We start from the raw sequence: 21439 nt of genomic DNA on the forward strand, positions 1-21439 counted from the left end.
TCCGGTCAGTGGTGCCAAGAGAGGCAGGAAGCGTGCCTAAGCACCCCCGCTGTGCCACTGACCAGGAGCCACCCGAGGTAAGCCCCAATTCCCTGCCCCAGCCCCGCCAAACCCCTCATCCTCGGCCCCACCCCAGAGCCTGCACTCCCAGTCCAGAGCCCTGATCCCCTCCTGGACTCCAACCCCCTGTCCTAAGCTCCCTCCTACACCCTGAATCTCCCATTCCTGGCCCCATCCCGCAGCCCTCGCCCAAACCCTCTGCCCCAGCCCTGAGCCCCTCCCACACCCCTCATCCCCAGCTCCATTGGGTCATGGGCATCAACAATTTCTTTTAACTGGGTCGCCAGAAAAAACGTTTGAAAACCACTGCCCTAGAGGGACAAGGTGCCTGTCTTACAAAGGTGCATCACTGAGTGGATAGGTGACCACATATGTTTGAAGAAATAGAAGACAAAGCTTACTTTTACAAAACAACATCTGTATTAGTTTATTTATGATGCAAACTTACACCCTGTATAAAATTATGTACACATAATGTACACAGGGTATGAGTATGACCCTATGCATGGTTACTGTTGTAATCAGGGCCGGCTCCAGGCACCAGCAAGCAGGTGCTTGGGGCGGCCGCTCCGGAGTGGGGTGGCACATCCAGCTATTCGGTGATCAGGGCTTTTTTTTTTTTTTTTTTTTTTTGCTGCTTGGAGCGGCCAAAACCCTGGAGCCGGCCCTGGTTAAAGGATATGGGTCATTGGTTTAGATATAAAAAACAGAATATACTTCAGCATGAGCTTATGATTGTTCTCAATTCTGATTCAAGATCAATGCAGCATGTACTGGTATTCCCATCACCTGGCACATCTGCAGCATGGTGATACTGGCTATGGCCATGTTAGCTTTTGCTGCTGTTGGTTGTTTTGCCGCAGACATTCCTTTCTGTTGCCAACTCTTGTGATTTTTGCAGCCAGTCTTGGAGCATTAAGCATCCTTTTAAAAACTCCAGCTCCTGAGAGTCACGGGAAGTTTTCATTGACAATAAATGAAAGTTTCTCATCTTCATGGTTGTGGTGCTAAACTTGAAAAAAAGCCCTGCCCCCCCCCAACAAAAGTCAAATTAAAAGACCGTAACAGCGATTATTTTTAAAAAACTTTCTTGATTTTTGAATGCTTGGGCTTGGCAATATGGATTCCCCACCCAGCCAGTGAAGTTGACCTGAGGTCTCCAGAGGCTCAGGAGGTGGGGGTGCCATGCACGGAAGGATCTCCTGGGCACAAACGTGAGCTCTCGGCTTGCTGGGGCTGGGCAACACTTGGCGAGAAGGCGGTTCTATGGCAGCAGGGCCAGGGATACCCCGGCGGCACGAGGGATCGGTGATAACCAGGCTAGGAAGCAGGGCCAACCATAGCGCCCCGCCCCGAGCGGCTCCCCCACGTTAGGACACAGCAAAACCCTCCAGGCGGGAGACAGCTCCGCCCCCAGCGGTGGCCGCAGTATAACACGGAGCAGGAGCGGGCTCGTGCCCTTTGATCGCAGAGCGGCCGTAGCACAGGGATCAGCAGAAGCTCCACCCACATCAGGATAGGGGCGGGGATAGAACGCTGCACGCGGGCGACGTACTTGCCGGCCGCGCGGTGATTGGCGGAGCCGTGCGCTGACTGGGGGCGGCGCTAGCGCTGGCGGTGGCGCTGGCGGGAGATTGCAGCATGGCGTCGGCGGCGCCTGTCCCTGCGGGGGAGTCGCTGTGGCCGGAGGGCTCGGGCGCCGAGGGCGGGTTCGTGCGCGCGGTCCTGGCGCTGCCCGACAAGCCCGACACCACCGTGCGCTTCTTCGAGCGCGGCGAGCACTATACGGTGCATGGCGGGGACGCGCAGCTGGCCGCCCGCGAGCTCTTCCGCACCCGCGGCGTCATCCGGCTACTGGCGGGGGGCCCAGGTACTGGCGCGGGGTCCGGCTGCGGGGGCCCGGCATGGCGGCGGTGTGCGGGCCTGTCCGGGCCGGGGCGGTAGCCGATCTGGGGGGAATCTCGGGGGGGTTAGGCCAAGGGCCGGGGCGCAGGGTGGGTGTCCCTGTGCTTGGGGACACTGGGGTCTTGTGTGTGACTGTAGTTGTAGGTTAGCAGTAGAGTCTCCCCTGTAGGCGCTGCTCACAGGGTAACTGTGAAAGGACGTGGGGTGGGCGTCCTGCCTAATGCTTTGACCACTTGCCCCCAGGTCAGTCCTGAGCCGTTCTCTGCTGGCCGCACAACTTCTACATACCCATTTGTTATCGTTATTTTGTTACAGTAGCACTTTGCTTCCCTCCCTGCACCTCGCTGATTAAGTGAACCTGCCCCTCTTCTCGTCTGGTGTGGGTTTGCTTTGGGCTCTTAAATGTGCTCCAGAACCTTCTGATTAGCTGTCAAGGCCCCAGATTTGAACATGCCTGCTGCATAGGATTGTGGGTCATGGTTGAAATTTGTGGGACTCACTGTATGTGACTGAGCAGAAAGTGTGACCTCAGTTATGTTATGTATGCCTTTTTAACTATTTAGGAAGCTTCAACAGGACTATAAATTTTTGCTGTGTCAGTATTGGGGACTAAACAATCATTACAACAGATTTGAAATAAAAATAAAATGTTTGGCTCCAAGCTAAGAAGATTGGCTACCACTGCTTTAGGTGTATAACTTTAGATACCCAAGCAAGAAAACTTTGTCGTAAATTCACGTAAGCACTCCTCTTTGCCTTTCCCGTAATCCTAGGGTGATAGGACACTTGGAATTAAATGGTTCCTAATGTATCCAGCCAATTGTGTAATGCAGGGGTGGGCAAACTTTTTGGTCTGAGGGCCACATCTGGATCGGGAAATTGCATGTAGGGCCATGACTGTAGGGCTGGGGTGTGGGAGGGAGTGCAGTGGTGTGGGAGGGAGTGCAGGGCAGGGAGTTGGGGTGCAGGAGGGGGTGTGGAGTGCAGGAAGAGGCTCAGGGCAGGGGGTGGGGGTTGAGGTGCAGGAGGAGTGCAGCTGGGGGCTGGAGTGCAGGAGGGGTGCGGCAGGGAGTTGGGGTGCAGGGTGCAGGAAGGGTCCGGGGTGCAGGCTCTGGCCCTGCTTACCTGGAGTGGCACCAGGGTGGCAGCGGGGCTAAGACAGGCTCCCTGCCTGCCCTGGCCCCGAACTGCGCCACTCCCGGAAGCGGCCGGTACTACGTCCCTGTGGCCCCTGGGGGGAGGGTCAGGGCCAACACCACATCCCTGTGGCCCCTGGGGGGGGGAGAGGGTTCTGCGCACTGCCCTCGCCTGTGGGTACCTCCCCTGAAGCTCCCATTGGCTGCGGTTCCCCGTTCTTGAACAATGGGAGCTGGGGGGGGGGGCGGTGCCTGCAGGTGAGGGCAGCACACAGAGCCCTCTGCACCCTTCCCGCCCATCTTCCCTCAGGGGCTGCAGGGACGTGATGCCAGATGGTATAGTGCAGTGTTACACCATGATTGGCAATATTTTTAATGCCCCTTCTCCCCCACATGGTAATAACTAACCAACATGCTTTGAGGCATAGGCAGTCCAGGTACTGTCGTCTCTAGTGGCTGTAACTGTGAATTCCCTTTTGTGAATTGCATTAGGCTGTTTGCCAAGTAATGCCTTGCAGCAATGAATTTAGCATGTTAATTATATAGTGCATAAATTTTTTCCGTTCCCTCCCTGTTTTACTTACACTGTGAGCATCTAGATAAGCCCAGAGAAAATGTTATCCAGAAAAATACTTCAGTGTGAGGCAAACTTAGGCCATGTCTACACTGACAGAGTTTTTTCACGGAAAGTTTGGTTGACTATCAAAAACGTGCTAAAAGAAAATTCTTGTTGCATGTCCACACTGTCTTCCTCTGTCAGCAGAGTGCATCCACACTTGGGGCAATAGCATCGACAGTGAGAGTAATGCACTATGGGTAGCTATCCCACAGTTCAGCTCTCTGCCTTCTGCCGCTAGGTCTTATGGGAAGGCGGAGTGGATCGCAGCACATCATGAGTCTGGGCTCAGTGTCCCATAATGCATTGCTTTCCATCCCAGCATTCCATGTGCTTCTGTCTTTGGCTCAAGGCATTTTTCAGTGTCCCTTGTTTTCTACTCGCCATGCCATCTGTCTTAAAGGATGGATCCCGCACTGCTATCAAATGCTCTTCTAGCTATCAGTAGCACATTGTGAATGGCAGTGTAGTTAATCGTGACGTTCCGATCTCAGCAGGATTCACAGTTGCCTGACCTGCTGTGCGCCATGGATAGAAGCAATACCAGATAACTTTTAGCATTCATGGAACCGCTGAACAAGGTGGATTGTCGCTTTTGGGCACGGGAACCTAGCACTGAGTGGTGGGATTGCATCGTTATGCAGATCTGGGATGACGAGCAGTGTCTGCAGAACTTTTGGATGAGGAAAGCCACCTTCCTGGAATTGTGTGCTGAGCTGGCCCCAGCCCTGCGGCGCAGGGACACCCCCCAAATGAGAGAGGCTCTCTCAGTGCATAAACCAATGGTCGCAAATCAATTTGGAGTTGGGAAGTCAACCTTTGAGGCTTTGGTAACACAAGTGTGCAAGGCCATTAATAGCATCCTGCTACGAAGGACCACGACTATTGGCACGTAAAATAGTAGATGGCTTTGCAGAAATGGGTTTCCCTAACTGTGGAGGAGCGATAGATGAGACACACATTCCAATTTTGGCATTCCAATTTCGGACAACCTTGCAACAGTTTACATCAATAGTAAGGGGTACTTCTCCAGGGTGTTGTAGGTGCTTGTGGATCACCACAGGCGTTTCACTGACGTCAATACGGGGTGGTCTGGAAAGATGCATGAAGCACATATCTTTGGGAACATCAGCCTGTACAGAAAGTTGCAAGCGGGGCTTTCTTTCCAGACCAGAAGATTACAGTAGGAGATGTTGAAATGCCCACAGTGATTCTGGGAGACCTGGCATACCCCTTAATGCCATGGCTCATGAAGCCTTACACGGGAAACCTAAATAGCAATAAGGAGCAATTCAACAATAGGTTCAGTAGCTGCAGGATGGCCGGGGAATGTGTGTTTGGCAGATTAAAGGTGCGCCAGTGATGCCTTTATGGCAAGTTAGCCCTCAATGAGGATATTTCCATGATCGTAGCTGCGTGTTGCACGTTGCACAATATTTGTGAAGGTAAGGGGGAAAAGTTTGCTCGGGGTGGACTGCTGAGGGAGAATGCCTGACTGCTGCTTTTGAGCAGCCAGATACCAGGGCTATGAGAAGGGCTCACAATAGGAGGAAATTCGAATCAGAGAGGCTTTGAGGCAACACTTTGAAGATGAGAATCAGTAATGTATGTTGCTATGCTCTGGACTACAATGCTTAATGAAATAGAGTTTTGCAAGGAAGCACTTGTGATTTTTTTGTGGCCTACGATTCAGTGTAAGCTAATGATTTAACTGCTTGTTTATTTGTTGCTGCCATGTGTTACCACAATTTGCAGGAAACAGAGTTCTTCTTAAAAAAAATTTGCTTTTATTGCAGAAAAAAATACAGCACCACCCACAATTGCTGGGGCGAGTGGAGGTATCAGAGGAGGGCCGACTTTCAGAGCTGTGCAGAAGTCCAACTACCATTAGAAAAGATGTCAGTGGGGGTGGAGTGAGTGGGAAAGCAAGAAGTCCCAGACAGCGGAAAGGAATTCACAGGTGGAGTTTGGGGAAGGCATAGGAAAGAGTTCTGAATATGCTGACGGGGAGGGCAGGCAAGCATCTGCTCAGTTTGGAGCACTATGAAGGACTGTAGCATCTTGGTTTGCTTCTCCATGACTTTTATCATCCTCTCCATTGCATCCCTATGGTAAGCCTCATATTCTTTTCTGTCCTGCCTTTCGATTTCCCTCCACTGCCTGTGTTCTCTGTTTTCTGCATCTGAGCATTGAATGACCTCCTGGAACGTCTCTTCTTTGCTCCATCTTGGGCCCTTTCTTATCTGGCGGAGGTGCTCCGCCCGTGTGTAGAGGGTGCCTTGGAAGGCCACATCTGCAGAAGCACAAGGAACAATACACAGAAGCATGATTAAGTACACACACAGCCTTGAAACAGTACAGTAAAATACACCTCTATTAACACACAAATCACTTTCTCACTGACCCTTGATGAGCACACATGCTGGCGAACACCCCAAGCATGGTGAGTTTACCCCAGGGCGAGGGGCATTCTAAATCAGGAGAAAATCAATATGAAAGGGTCGCGGTACAGTCGACTACAGACAGTATTCTAAATTTCGCACCCTTTTCTACAGACGGAGGGTCATGGTAGCAGATATCTCACTCCTGAGAGGAAGCAAGGGTACATCTACTACACGCTTGCGGCTTCCGTCCCGGTCCCTATGACGCTTGTTTGTGTGCTGCTTTGGCCCTGCACAAGTGATCGCACAATGATGTGGGAAAGTTTCCTTCAATGGGAAAAGGAACAAAGTAGCTCTGCCAAGGAACCTTTGGCAGAGGATTGGCGAGTATGTCCAGGAAAGTTTCCTAGAGATCTCTCTGGAGGATTCCCGTGAAATCTTGGTGTGCATCAACACCCTGTTCTGCCATACTGCTTAGCTGCACAGGAAAAATGTCCAGCACATAGAAACACAGCCAGGCCTGTACATTTCTATGCCCTCAACTCACCTCTGCACTTCACAAAGCAAAACCACTTACCAGGGTCTCCTCTCATCCATGGGGCTATTGGTGGTGGAGGTGGGGTCACCACTGAAGATAGCTTCCAACTCCTTATAAAAATGGCAGGTCTGGGGCGCAGCACCAGAGCAGGGGTTTGCCTCCCTTGCCTTCTGGTATGTGTGCCTCAGCTCCTTGATCTTTGCTCTACTCTGCAGCATGTCCCAATCATAGCTCTTTTTGCCCCAGCTTCATGAAATTTGCCCGTAGGTATTGAAATTCCTATGGCTAGAGCACAGTTGGGACTGCACAGCCTCCTCTCTTCAAATACTGAGCAGATCCAGCAGCTCCGCATTGGCCCAAGTGGGAGAGCATTTGCTGTATGGAACAAGATCAGCTGGGAAGATGCGATGTGAGCTCTCCATGCTGAGCAAATAGGAAGTTGAATTTCAAAAATTCCCGGGGCTTTAAAGGAGGAGGGGCAAACAGTTGCTTACCTGGCTGTAGGGCAGCAGAGTTGACTGCTGACCAGGATCGTCAGGATGGGCATTGTGGGACACCTTCTGGAGGCCAATTACAGCGATAAAATAAAGTGTGGTGTCTATACAGGCATTTTGGTGATGCAACTTTTGTGTAAAAAGCCCTATGACTCTTGTCGAGGTGGTTATATTTTGTCACCGAAAGTGGCATTGCAGTGTGTAAACCTCTACTGTTTCATTGCCAAAAGCTGCCTTTTGCCGACGAAACTCTGCATTGTAGACAAGGCCTTAGTATTGTGTTTGATCAGGAATTGCTTTTAAGTACAGTGTAATGTTACTAATTCACATTTAGTAAAATAAATCTGAATGGCACAGTCACAATAGTGTTAGTAATTTTCCCCTCATTTGTATCAAGAGGGAAAACATTGTTCTGTAATACATGGCTAAACTTTGACCTTTTTCCATTTGCACTGTGAAGACTTATTGAGCTTGACAGCGTATTACAAATTCTAAAGCTTATAAAGATTCAAATCCATAAGATATGCATGCATGCATTTATATTCTTCCTTAGTTCCAGGTTTAAACTCAACCAAAACTTAACTCTTGAGTATCAGCTACAGTATTAAAATGCCCTAAACTATCACTTTTTTAGTTTGAATGAAGGTCACATGTAAAACTTCATTCACGCATTCATAGTGTGCTGCAGATAACATCTTTTAATTGTCTGCTTTAGTTTTACTTTAAATACTAAACATCATGCAGTATGAGCAATCCTGCATTGGCAGAGAGAGAGCTTAACAGTGCATGTTTCCATTTCCTCTGATTCCAATGTAACTCATTTGTATGGCTACTTGTTTTCTTCATTCAGAACTCAACCATCTAAAATCCTGCTAGAGCTGTAAGATTTGTATGATAAGTGGGTCTTATACTTAATAAAGATAAATTTCTATCAACATAAAAAGAAGAGAAAAGCTTCAAATTTGGTGGACTTAAACAAGAGTAAAAACAAGAATGTTGTCAGCTACACATTATTTCCTTAGGCTAGTGGGCTTTATGGTGATGTACGGGTTTTTTTGAGTTAATGTGCATTCTATCTATCTAAAAAGTAGATCAATTTTCTAGATTAGTGAAAATTTTTGAAATGGACTTGGTTTCTTTCTGGGTAAATCAAGTTTTCTACAGAATCTGTATCTGTTCTTAACACTTGGAAATCCACATATTCTTTACAATTAAGTGAGATGTTTTTATTTTGATTCTTGGAATTTATGTGCTTGTTTCTTTCTTGCTTGTCAAAATAATACTGTATCCTCTAGTCTAAAGGTTATTAAATTTATCCTTTACAGAGCTCTCAATTACAGAATGTATGTAAGAAAACCAATAGTTATGTTTACTTTACAAATATTTTATTCTCTTTTCCTTTTCCTGTAGGCAATCAAAAACTCGAGAGTGTTGTGCTTAGTAAAATGAACTTTGAATCTTTTCTGAGAGATCTACTTCTGGTTCGTCAGTACAGAGTTGAAATTTACAAGAACAAAGCAGGAAGTAAATCTACCAAAGAGAATGACTGGTATTTGGCATACAAGGTACAATTTTCTATCTCCATATATGATCAAAGTGGAAAAAATGCAGATGTTTACTATACTTCTATTCGTCCAATTTCAAACTTTCTTACAGGCTTTCAGTGCCTCCAATTGTCCATATGATTTTGGGGTGGGGGGGGGCTAGACGGGGGGGGTGTCAGCCACCTTTTTGTATGTCCCAGCATTTCCCCACTACTCCAGTGTGGGTGGATCCTGCACTGCAGGTGTGCCATATGATGCTCTAAGGGGAGCTTCAGGACAACTGACTTCTGTATGGCTAGGGGTTTAAATTCATAATTTTTTTCTGCAAGTATAGTCTTAATAGTTTGAAAAGTTAGAACCCTGTCTATTTTATGTACTGCGAGCATGGTGTATTTCATTTGTCCCTTTTGTGCCTTTAATAAAAAAAAAGCATGTATGTACAAACATAGTAATATAATATGTTTTACAGCATCAAAAAATCACTACCCTACATCTTCCAAAATGTTTATATCCTCACACTCCAAAGACAACATTGTATTAATCATATTTAGGCTTTCTTTGCAACCATTAGGACAGGAAATTTATTTTAATCAAAAGCTAAAACTGTGTAGAATCTGAATGTCCTGTGGTCCACAAATACAGGTTGGGTGTTTTGACACTTATGGATTAGAGTAACATAATTTCAGACTAGAAAGGTAGTTCAAATTAACCTCTTAGTTTGAATGCAGTGTTGTAGTTGTGTTGGTCCCAAAATAGTAGAGAGACAAGGTGGGTAAGGTAATGTCTTTTATTGGACCAACTTGTGTTGGTGAGATGCAAGGTTTTGAGCTTACACAGAGCCTGAAGAAGACCTGAGACCTGAAGAAGAACTCTGTGTATATTCATAGAATCATAGAATCATAGAATATCAGAGTTGGAAGGGACCTCAAGAGGTCATCTAGTCCAACCCCCTGCTCAAAGCAGGACCAATTCCCAGCTAAATCATCCCAGCCAGGGCTTTGTCAAGCCGGGCCTTAAAAACCTCCAAGGAAGGAGACTCCACCACCTCCCTAGGTAACGCATTCCAGTGTTTCACCACCCTCCTAGTGAAATAGTTTTTCCTGATATCCAACCTGGACCTCCCCCACCGCAACTTGAGACCATTGCTCCTTGTTCTGTCATCTGCCACCACTGAGAACAGCCGAGCTCCATCCTCTTTGGAACCCCCCTTCAGGTAGTTGAAGGCTGCTATCAAATCCCCCCTCATTCTTCTCTTCTGGAGACTAAACAATCCCAGTTCTCTCAGCCTCTCCTCATAAGTCATGTGCTCCAGACCCCTAATCATTTTTGTTGCCCTCTGCTGGACTCTTTCCAATTTTTCCACATCCTTCTTGAAGTGTGGGGCCCAAAACTGGACACAGTATTCCAGATGAGGCCTCACCAATGTCGAATAAAGGGGAACGATCACGTTCCTCGATCTGCTGGCAATGCCCCTACTTATACAGCCCAAAATGCCGTTAGCCTTCTTGGCAACAAGAGCACACTGTTGACTCATATCCAGCTTCTCGTCCACTGTGACCCCTAGGTCCTTTTCAGCAGAACTGCTACCTAGCCATTCGGTCCCTAGTCTGTAGCAGTGCATGGGATTCTTCCGTCCTAAGTGCAGGACTCTGCACTTGTCCTTGTTGAACCTCATCAGGTTTTTTTCTGCCCAATCCTCTAATTTGTCTAGGTCCCTCTGTATCCGATCCCTACCCTCTAGTGTATCTACCACGCCTCCTAGTTTAGTGTCATCTGCAAACTTGCTGAGAGTGCAGTCCACACCATCCTCCAGATCATTAATAAAGATATTAAACAAAACCGGCCCCAGGACCGACCCTTGGGGCACTCCACTTGAAACCGGCTGCCAACTAGACATGGAGCCATTGATCACTACCCGTTGAGCCCGACGATCTAGCCAGCTTTCTATCCACCTTACAGTCCATTCATCCAGCCCATACTTCTTTAACTTGGTGGCAAGAATACTGTGGGAGACAGTATCAAAAGCTTTGCTAAAGTCAAGAAATAACACATCCACTGCTTTCCCCTCATCCACAGAGCCAGTTATCTCATCATAGAAGGCAATTAGGTTAGTCAGGCACGACTTCCCCTTCGTGAATCCATGCTGACTGTTCCTGATCACTTTCCTTTCCTCTAAATGCTTCATAATTGATTCCTTGAGGACCTGCTCCATAATTTTTCCAGGGACTGAGGTGAGGCTGACTGGCCTGTAGTTCCCCGGATCCTCCTTCTTCCCTTTTTTAAAGATGGGCACTACATTAGCCTTTTTCCAGTCATCTGGGACCTCCCCCGATCGCCATGAGTTTTCAAAAATAATGGCTAATGGCTCTGCAATCTCACCCGCCAACTCCTTTAGCACCCTCGGATGCAGCGCATCCGGCCCCATGGACTTGTGCACGTCCAGTTTTTCTAAATAGTCCCGAACCACTTCTTTCTCCACAGAGGGCTGGTCACCTTCTCCCCATGCTGTACTGCCCAGTGCAGCAATCTGGGAGCTGACCTTGTGCGTGAAGACAGAGGCAAAAAAATCATTGAGTACATTAGCTTTTTCCACATCCTCGGTCACTAGGTTGCCTCCCTCATTCAGTAAGGGGCCCACTCTTTCCTTGATTTTCTTCTTGTTGCTAACATACCTGAAGAAACCCTTCTTGTTACTCTTAACATCTCTTGCTAACTGCAACTCCAAGTGTGATTTGGCCTTCCTGATTTCACTCCTGCACGCCTGAGCAATATTTTTATACTCCTCCCTGGTCATTTGTCCAATCTTCCACTTCTTATAAGCCTCTTTTTTGCGTTTAAGATCAGCAAGGATTTCACTGTTTAGCCAAGCTGGTCGCCTGCCATATTTACTATTCTTTCTACACATCGGGATGGTTTGTTCCTGCAACCTCAATAAGGATTCTTTAAAATACAGCCAGCTCTCCTGGACCCCTTTGCCCTTCATGTTATTCTCCCAGGGGATCCTGCCCATCTGTTCCCTGAGGGAGTCAAAGTCTGCTTTTCTGAAGTCCAGGGTCCATATTCTGCTGCTCTCCTTTCTTCCTTGTGTCAGGATCCTGAACTCGACCATCTCATGGTCACTGCCTCCCAGGTTCCCATCCACTTTTGCTTCCCCTACTAGTTCTTCCCTGTTTGTGAGCAGCAGGTCAAGAAAAGCTTTGCCCCTAGTTGGTTCCTCCAGCACTTGCACCAGGAAATTGTCCCCTACGCTTTCCAAAAATTTCCTGGATTGCCTGTGCACCGCTGTATTGCTCTCCCAGCAGATATCAGGGTGATTAAAGTCTCCCATGAGAACCAGGGCCTGCGATCTAGCAACTTCTGCTAGTTGCCAGAAGAAAGCCTCGTCCACCTCATCCCCCTGGTCTGGTGGTCTATAGCAGACTCCAACCACGACATCACCCTTGTTGCTCCCACTTCTCAACTTTATCCAGAGACTCTCAGGTTTTTCTGCAGTATCATACCGGAGCTCTGAGCAGTCATACTCCTCTCTTACATACAACGCAACTCCCCCACCTTTTCTGCCCTGCCTGTCCTTCCTGAACAGTTTATATCCATCCATGACAGTACTCCAGTCATGTGAGTTATCCCACCAAGTCTCTGTTATTCCAATCACATCATAGTTCCCTGACCGTGCCAGGACTTCCAGTTCTCCCTGCTTGTTTCCCAGGCTTCTTGCATTTGTGTATAGGCACTTAAGATAACTCAATGATCGTCCCTCTTTCTCAGCATGAGACAGGAGTCCTCCCCTCTTGCGCTTTCCTGCTTGCGCTTCCTCCCAGGATCCCATTTCCCCACTTACCTCAGGGCTTTGGTCTCCTTCCCCCGGTGAACCTAGTTTAAAGCCCTCCTCACTAGGTTAGCCAGCCTGCTGGCGAAGATGCTCTTCCCTCTCTTCGTTAGGTGGAGCCCATCTCTGCCTAGCACTATTCTGTTAGTGAGAGCCACAAGCTTTTGAAGTTGATCTAATAAAAGATATTACATCACCCCCGTTGTCTTATTTTAAAAGCAGTTTCAGATTTCAATATAGTTTGGGAATCCAATTGCACTGGGAGTGGATTTTATTGGATACAAACTTATAATGTAGTTAATTATCATATTTGCTTTTTATTTCCATTCAGACTGATTTTAAAGTTTGCCATGTCTTAGAACTCTGATTTCACTGAAATGCAAAAAAACCCAATTTGTTCTACTAACCTTGACAATGTTTGTTCTGCAAGAGATTAGAAAAAAATTGTAGCGCTATTCTAAGTTTTCTTTCTAAAATAGGGTTCTCCAGGTAACCTTGCCCAGTTTGAGGAAATTCTCTTTGGCAATAATGACATGTCGACTGCCATTGGTGTTGTGGGAGTTAAGCTATATACGGCTGATGGACAAAGAATAGTTGGAGTTGGGTATGTCGACACTACGCTCAGGAAGCTGAGTGTCTGTGAGTTTCCAGATAATGATCAATTCTCAAACCTTGAAGCTCTGCTGGTTCAAATTGGACCTAAGGAATGTGTGCTACCAGGAGGAGAGACTGCTGGAGATATGGGAAAACTACGACACGTAAGTGGGCTGAATATGTGGACTGACTGATTTATATTTGTATTAATTGAGAATGGGAAGGAAAAGCTCTGAAATAAGTTGTGAACTAAGCTCAATAAAGGCTAAGAAATGAACAGGATTAATAAATTAACTTGAAGGAATTCTGGACGATACACACATCACTTGCACGTTGCATGTTTTAATTAACAAAAGATACTGTTAACCCTGGTCTACACTCTAGAGTTAGGTCTACACAAGGCAGCTCACGTCAATTCTAAGTGTCTACACTAAAATGTTGCTCCTGCTGATGTAATGCCCACTATGCCGATTTAATTATTCCACCTGTGTGAGAGGTGTAGTGCTTAGGTTGACATAGGTTGACACAGTGTTTGTATTGACACTGTGTTGCTTACATGGACTATTGCCCCACACTGACAGTTAAATTGGTGTAAGCACTCCTGGTGGGGACACACACCACTAACACAAGGAATGTAGTAGGGACATGCAAAAGTCTGTACTTCTCAGGGAATTCTGCAGCAAAAAAATAAAATTTCTGCGCATTTTATTTGTCAATAAATAAATGTGGCTCCAGCATGGCAGTGGGGAGCACAGACCCCTGGCTGCACAGAGGTGGGAGATGATCCTACAGGGCTACTCCCCTCTTCTCCCTCCCCCTCCCCCCCCCCAACACTGACTCGGTGATGAGGCTACACCGAACCCTGATGCAGCAGAAGGGCCAGGCCTGCCCAGAAACACCCCAGGGCACAGGCACCAGCCCCGGAGCACCAATGGAGTTGGCACCTATGCCCCAGGGTCCTGCCCCTCCAAGTCAGGCACACCAAGATAGCAAGTGAGAGGGACAGAGTTTCGCACGCTCAGCCCTGTGACTGCTCTTGCGGCTTCTCTTTGCTTCTCTGTCAGAAAGCCATTTCTCTGCGGGGAAGCAAAGAAATCTTCAGGGGACGTGAATTCTGCATGTGCGCAGTGGTGCAGAATTCCCTCAGGAGTAAAAAGTCATTTAATTACTGCGGTGGCTGTACTGAGACGTAATTTAGACATACCCTTAAAGTAAAAACCTATCTAACAATTGAATACAAATTAACAACTTGTCTTTGAGAATACTCTGTGTAGTTCACTTTCACTCTCTTGAGAACTGGAAATGACTTATAACTTATACGCAACAGATCATTCAAAGAGGAGGAATCATGATTACAGACCGAAAAAAGGCTGAATTCACAACAAAAGATATTGTGCAGGATCTCAACCGCTTGCTAAAATCAAAAAAGGAAGAGCAAGTGACTAGTGCAACATTACCAGAGATAGAAAAACAGGTGAGTAACTTGTAGCAGCTGCAGATAGAATAGTGATTGATAATGCACATATTTTTTTTTAAAATGGAACACTGTCAATTGTCGACTGACCACTCTGCTTTTACTGTATTCCTTTCTTCCTTTTGTCTGACTTCGTTGTTAATCAGACTGTAAACTCTTCAGGACAGACTGCCTTTCTATTTGTCCAATATCTGGCATACTTGAGCACCACTAAAATGTGAACAATACTTTTAAATGAGATAGTGCAATAGTGTATAACTTTGATTTCACTATACTGGTGTCACTGCTTTCGTAATGTCAAATGTTTAGAGGGGAAGTTTGAAGTCTGTAAGATTTTTTTTTTAACACTTTCCCTGACTACTGAAACTACATCACCTTGTAGTTAATTCTTTAATAGGCACTTTTAAAAGGAGAAACCACTATTACTAGGGACTACTAAAGCATAAATGAAAAAGAATTTTAAATTTGTCATGGTGCTTTTACATTTCTGTACTTAGGGTTGTGGAATCATACTCTTCTTCATGGGCTTATAAGTGGTTTTAGGTACTTATTCCTATGGTCTGAAACTTATCATAGAAGTCTGAGATCTGACCTCTAAATTAATGCTTTCTGTATTGGTTCCCTATGGAATAGAATCCCATTTTAAGGTCCTGATGTGACATTCAAAGCTCTTTAAGGAATTGGGCATAGCTGCCTGACAGCGCTTGTGCTCTCACGTTGACTTGCCATAACACTTACTCTCAAGGAAGCAGTCACGTTTTTATAGGAGGAAGCTTGTGATTGCAGTAGAGGGCACCAGGAGTTGGAATTAAACTATGGAATTCAGTCCCAGAAGGAATAGGCGTGACTGCAGGCCTTGTGCCTTCATAACTAATTGCAAGTCTCATTTTTATGACTTAATGCTCCCTAAATCTTTAATTACACATTTAGGTTAGTCATAGCAAATGGAACCGGCCAGCCAGACCAGTTTCTGCATGGCTGACCTCTGCATATGTGAGAACATCCTGTGTTTTTTGTGCTGTGGCAGTTGTGCAGTGACCTTTCTAGGCAGAAATCTCATGGGAGGGCCAACTTGCCTGCCACAGCTAGGCATAATAGACTATAATGCAGGTTCGGAATGGTAAGGATGGTAGGGCGTAAAATCCTGCATGCATTGCTTAATTTGTTTTAGACTTTTTGCAATAGGTCACGAGTGGGAGAGGTGATGTTCTCTTATTCCATTAATGGCTTCTTCGACTTTATGGAGTCGATGTGATGGGTCTCGGGGTCCCCGGCCCTGAGAGTCACCTTGTTACCCTCCTGCCTTTTTACATATCTATACATACATTTCACAGTAAGTTTAGTGTGTGATTCTGGCTTTCATTTAATCTTACATGACATCATTTCTGGATAAGTACCATAAAAGTGGTGTGCTAGGTGTAGTGAGTTTGTCAGGCCTGTTACGAGTTACTGTTACAGAACAGTGAACACTTCGCCTGTTGGCACTGAGGATTTCCTAGGGTCACAGTTCATGTGTTAGGAAAAGGTATGGTTACTGCTGCTGCTTGGACAGCCTCAAGAGGCACAGAAGGGTAGTTCTTGTTGGGTGGCTCAGGGAGTAAGCATGTGTGATGGTACCATGGGAGCAGCAGTAACAGCTTCTTCCATAGTACTTCAGTGAAAACAGATGCAGATCTAAACGCTTGTGTAAGCACATGCAATGTTAAGCAGTTTCTCACAAAAATATTCTATTCCCTTTGGTCTCATTTGGATTTGAGTTGGGAGCCAGGGATAGTTCCTTTTATCTCCTACCTAACTACTTCAAGATACTAGGCTTTCGAAAGCTAGATGCACATGCAAAGGCTATCCTTACTTGCCATTCATTCTTAAGTGTAGCTGAAGTTTAATGCTGAACTTTTTATTTCCTAATTTTTTTATGGTTTGATGGCAAACAACCATAACAAATGTAAATTTTTTTTGTTTCTGAATATTTTGAACATATATTTAGAGCATGCTGTATTTATATACTAAAATACTTTGTATTGTGATTTCTAAGGTTCCTGGTAACCAGTTCTGTGGAAATGCGTAAGACATATTCATCTTCACACTTACTGGATTTTGTAAATCAACACAGGTTTGATGAACCTGAGTGTAACCCAAGTTCCGAGGGCATTATGAATTCCTGTTTTAGGCTAAAGTCTCATCAGATAGTCAGAATTTTTGTTTGCTTTTTGACTTTTTTTTTTTTTTTTAAGTTGACATGACTCTGAGAAGCTACTCTTGGATATTGTTTGTAATTCTATAAAAGCATCTGTTGTCCGATAGAACTATTTTATTTTACTGTAACACACCTTTGTAACTTTAGGTTGCTGTTTCATCCTTGTCGGCAGTTATCAAGTATTTAGAGCTCTTGTCGGATGAATCTAACTTTGGACAATTTGAATTGACTAGCTTTGACCTCAGTCAATATATGATACTGGATAATGCAGCTGTTCGAGCCCTTAACCTTTTCCAGGTAAGAAACAAACATGTATTTAAACTAATGAACTTGCTTCCAGTTTAATTCACAAAAGTATACACTTTGCTACTTGATAGTAGCCTCACAATACAGACAACCCCGAAAATCCTTTATAGCTGTGGTGATGCGTAATCGGAGATTCTAATTTCTGGTTTCTGTTTTTTTTTGTTTGGCCCCTCTAATGCTGTGTAACTTCCTAGAAAAAAAGCAAGCAGAGTAGGGGACTTTATCTAACTCCCACCTCCCTTACAGGAATTCCCAGCAGGCAGATCCAGAGGGGTTCCCATCTCCAGTGGCTGCAGCTTAGTATTTTCAGTCTCATTTATTTGCACGCAGAATCCTACCTCATTTATAACCACACAGGGGGGGGGGGAAAGGGACTTGCCACAGTGCTCCTCTTATTGAGCAGGAAGTTTCCATTTGAAGATGGGCTTTTATTTAAGGGAGGTGTTGCATAGAGCAAGCTCAAAATATAGTCCTAAAAATCCCCAATGCAGGGGATCAAAAAGTAGCTTAGTAAAATGACACCTTATTTACACAATAGATCTGCTGACTTTAAAATGCAAATTCACTGAAGTGGAATGTTTCACCAAATCTATTACAGATTTCATAAAAGTCTTGTTGAAACAGGCAGGTTTCTGTTGGAAACTTGCTGGTGTTCCAGGGACCCTGCTGGGGCTGGCACTCAAAGCTTCTGAGCTCCCGTTCTCAAGCCTGGGCTTCCAGGGTCCCTGCTGTGGAGCTGGGAACTTTGATTCCTAGAATCAGGGTCCAAAACCTGTGGCTCTGGGACAGCCCTGCCATACAGACTACACCAGGGCCAGGCATTCTAGGGCTTCCAACTGGCCCAGGAAATTGGAAGCGCTGAGGTCACCAGCCTGAGGCAGTCTGCATGGTGGGGCTGCCTCTGTGTAGCAGACCCTGGGAGTTGATCCTATGACCTCCGGACTCACAGCTCAGTGTCAGGGACCCCGGATGACCTGAGAACCCAGGCTCAAGCAGGGAGCCCATCAGCCCTAAGAGCTTATGGCAGTGGAATCCTTGTTAGTTTCATATCTAGGATTCCGTGAATGACAATGTAGGGGCTTTGCTACACTTGCAAGTTAGGGCGCCTGGGGCTGATTTAATGCATTCTAACTCCTGAGGTGTCCACACTGGCAAGGCACGTAGAGCGCCTGGACTCCATGGCTGAAGCGCCCCTGGTAATCCACCTCCACGAGAAGCATAAAACTTGCTGTGCCCTGGCTGAAACGCTGGGGTGTTGGTGTGGACGATGTGTTTATTACTGCGCTGTGATTGGCCTCCAGAAATGTCCCATAATCCCTTGAAGTCAAGTGGCCACTCTCGTCACTGTTTCGAACTCGCTGCAGGCATGCGTATATCCCCTTTCAAAGCTCCGTTTCTGACAGCCGGCATGCTTATCTGCTCCGGGGCACAAAGCAAACCATTACTGTGAAATGCTCCTGCTGCAGAGGGTGTGTGTGTGTGTGTGTGTGTGTGTGTGTGTGTGTGTGTGTTGATGTCAGGTTTCCCCCTTCCCCCTGCCACTGTCTGAACTTACAAGACAGCATGCTGACACACTCTCTGCCCCCCAAAACACGCTGTCTCTCTCTCCCCCCCCCCCCCCCCCCATACCCACAACATACTCCCTGTCCGGCTTCACCCCCCACCCCCATTTGAAAAGCACGCTGCGGCCACTTGCACAGTGGGATAGCTACCACAATGCACGCTCTCTGTAGCTTTGCAAGAGCTGCTAATGGGGCCATGCCACTGTGCTTGCAGCTGACAGTGTGAACACACGGCAGCACTTTCCCTGCTGCTGTCTCTGAGGGCTGGTTTAACTCCTGCTGCTCTACATCTGCAAGTGTAGCCATAGCCTACATTTCCCATTTTGTTTCAGGAGCACACCATATTTTTGTCATTCCAAAATGAAATGTTGATGATCTCTGGTTTGCCTAAAAATTTTGGTAACTTTGCTTTTATTTCAAATTGGAACAAAAGCAAATTCTGAAACACAATTTCTCCCTAATCGAACTTGCTATTCCTTATTCCTGTTAGCATTGCAGAGCAATATATCTTTCAGAGAACAAGATGGATTCTATTGTCTTTTGCACCATAGTTGGTGTTTACCAAACTCCAACTGTAGAATATTGTGACACCCAAAAAACTCAGCTTGTCATTCAGATTCATGGTTGAATTTGCAGAATGTCAGAGGAGTTGCCTTTCTTCTTGTAAACCAAGCAGATTTGATTTGAAAATCACCTAGACACACTAAACAAGAATCTTTGATATGACAGTTTACAGATTAAAAATGTTTTAAATAACTCTTAGAAATAGCTAAATTGTAACTTGTAAGTGATACATTAGATATAACTTCAGAACCAGAGTAATTACAGGGTGAAAACAAAGCAGTTCAGACAGCAAAATTAAGGACTTCACTGCTTGTTTTGTTTTGTTTTTCTCTCTCCATACTTGCATCAGGGGAGCAACTTCAATCAATTTTTCTTGGGATCTTTATTTTACCCATGCTGCTCAAAGCTTTGTCCCTGATTCTCTCTGCTGTAATTACTACAATGCAACATCATGAGCTAGGATTGACAGGGTGTGTCTAAGTAGGTAAAATGAGCTGGAAATGGCTCTCTCCAAAGACAATGGATGTGGCTCAATAAACAGCCTATGCATTTGTTGCCTTCTGGGTAAGGCACTTCCTAATCTGTCCTTGGGATTGTTGCCAGCCTGGGAACAAAGAGCCTGCCACATGGCACTACTGCTTGAATGTCAGGCTTTTCTCTCTTGACTAGTGTTTCATCTAAATAAAAAAATCTGTTATGAAGTCTGTTCTTACATACTTTACAATTTGAGTCAATCACTCTGTGAGGCAGGAAGATTCTGACTGATAGCGCAGTTGATGTAATGTAGTTCTACATGCTGCCTGAGCCATAAAATGGTAATAGAGATTGGCAAGTGCAGAAAAATAAAGTTTGCTAGGAAACCTTTGAAGAGATGTAAAACCAAATATCTGTTCTACTGTCGGTCAGTTGACTAGGTATGTATTTTTAAACACACACTTAACTATTACATACAATAGAGGAAATATTTCATATACATAAAGTGCCAGTGTCTACTATAACAAAGTAAACTGTTATGCCAACTCCAAAATACTTTATTGATATGACTAATTTATAAAATAGTATTGGGTCTTGGGTCTGCTTGCACTCAGCTTGATATTTCATAGTAGTGTACAGTTCTCCAATATGTTGACTGTGGCTATTGTACTTTGCCAAAATAAGGTTCTTACTTCCCAGCATTTTAAACTATTATACCTTGCTTAATTCCATTTCTCTCTTCTGGACACACTCTCCATTACTATAGTGTATCTCTCTCTGATAGTGAAATCAGACCTGAGACTGGATTTCCATTTGAAGCTGTTTGATTTTAATTATAGGTGTGCTTGAGAGGGTGAGATAGAAGAGATCAGTATTACAAACCCCTCCACCCAAGTTGAGACTTGAAGGTTTTGAAGCAGATATATCAGCTATTTTTGCATGTTAAATGTGTCTGAGAATTTCCTGCTGGCTGAATTTTGTATAGCTCGTTCAAAGATATAAAGCTGTGCAGGTACACACAGCATGTCTGCAGTTAATATCTAACCAGACACTGAAGATAGTGTACTATAATCTGAACAGAGCTGGTTTAAAGGTTGTAGCCTATAGTACCACAAAATGCCATTATTATGCTAAATTTAATTGTGTCAGAAATGTAAAACTAGAAAACTCAAATGTTCTACCAAGCTGTAGTTGTTTTTTTTTTTTGCCATACCCTCTATTTATTTTTTAAATCATTTCTCTTTTTCTCTTTTCAGAGTTCTGTTGAAAATGCCAACAATACACAGTCATTGGTTGGGTTATTAAATAAGTGCAAAACTCCTCAAGGACAAAGACTGGTTAATCAGTGGATCAAACAGCCACTTACGGACAAGAACAGAATAGAAGAAAGGTAAACATACATATTGGTATGCATCTGATCACTTCACTGCAAATCCTTACACTACAGATAGGAGTCTGGTCACACTTTTTGTTTTGTTTTTTAGCAAAACTAAGACTAGTCTTTATCAGAAACCGCTTTTCAAGGTTGAAATGTTTACTTTCTATTGGAAATAGACTAACAAGCACTTACAGATTTCTGTAGAGGATAATGTAAATTTGTTTACAGAATATGTTAGGTGGTACATTATACTTGGAGTAAAGGGCTTTTTTCTCTAATCGATTTACATCTAATAGAAGGATTAATGTATCAGGTCACTAAGCTGAACCCTCCTAATTATAATCCTTTATACTTAATCATAATTCACAAGTTACAGGAGCGTGGAGCAGC

The 21439-nt window shown here is 45.2% G+C and overlaps 1 protein-coding gene across 1 annotated transcript in view; it reads left to right on the forward strand.

Moving 5' to 3' along the window:
• Positions 1-1609: 1609 nt before the first annotated feature.
• Positions 1610-21439, forward strand: part of MSH2 (mutS homolog 2) — a 104415-nt gene continuing 84585 nt past the window's right edge. Inside the window, exons 1-6 of the mRNA XM_005307336.4 lie at positions 1610-1930; positions 8541-8695; positions 12980-13258; positions 14422-14568; positions 16913-17062; positions 20928-21061. Coding sequence (XP_005307393.2) covers positions 1702-1930; positions 8541-8695; positions 12980-13258; positions 14422-14568; positions 16913-17062; positions 20928-21061 — 1094 coding nt within the window. The 5' untranslated portion in view covers positions 1610-1701. The remainder of the gene's footprint in view (positions 1931-8540; positions 8696-12979; positions 13259-14421; positions 14569-16912; positions 17063-20927; positions 21062-21439) is intronic.

The sequence above is a fragment of the Chrysemys picta genome, chromosome 3, assembly GCF_011386835.1.
Source record: "Chrysemys picta bellii isolate R12L10 chromosome 3, ASM1138683v2, whole genome shotgun sequence".
Classification (NCBI taxonomy): Eukaryota; Metazoa; Chordata; order Testudines; family Emydidae; genus Chrysemys; species Chrysemys picta.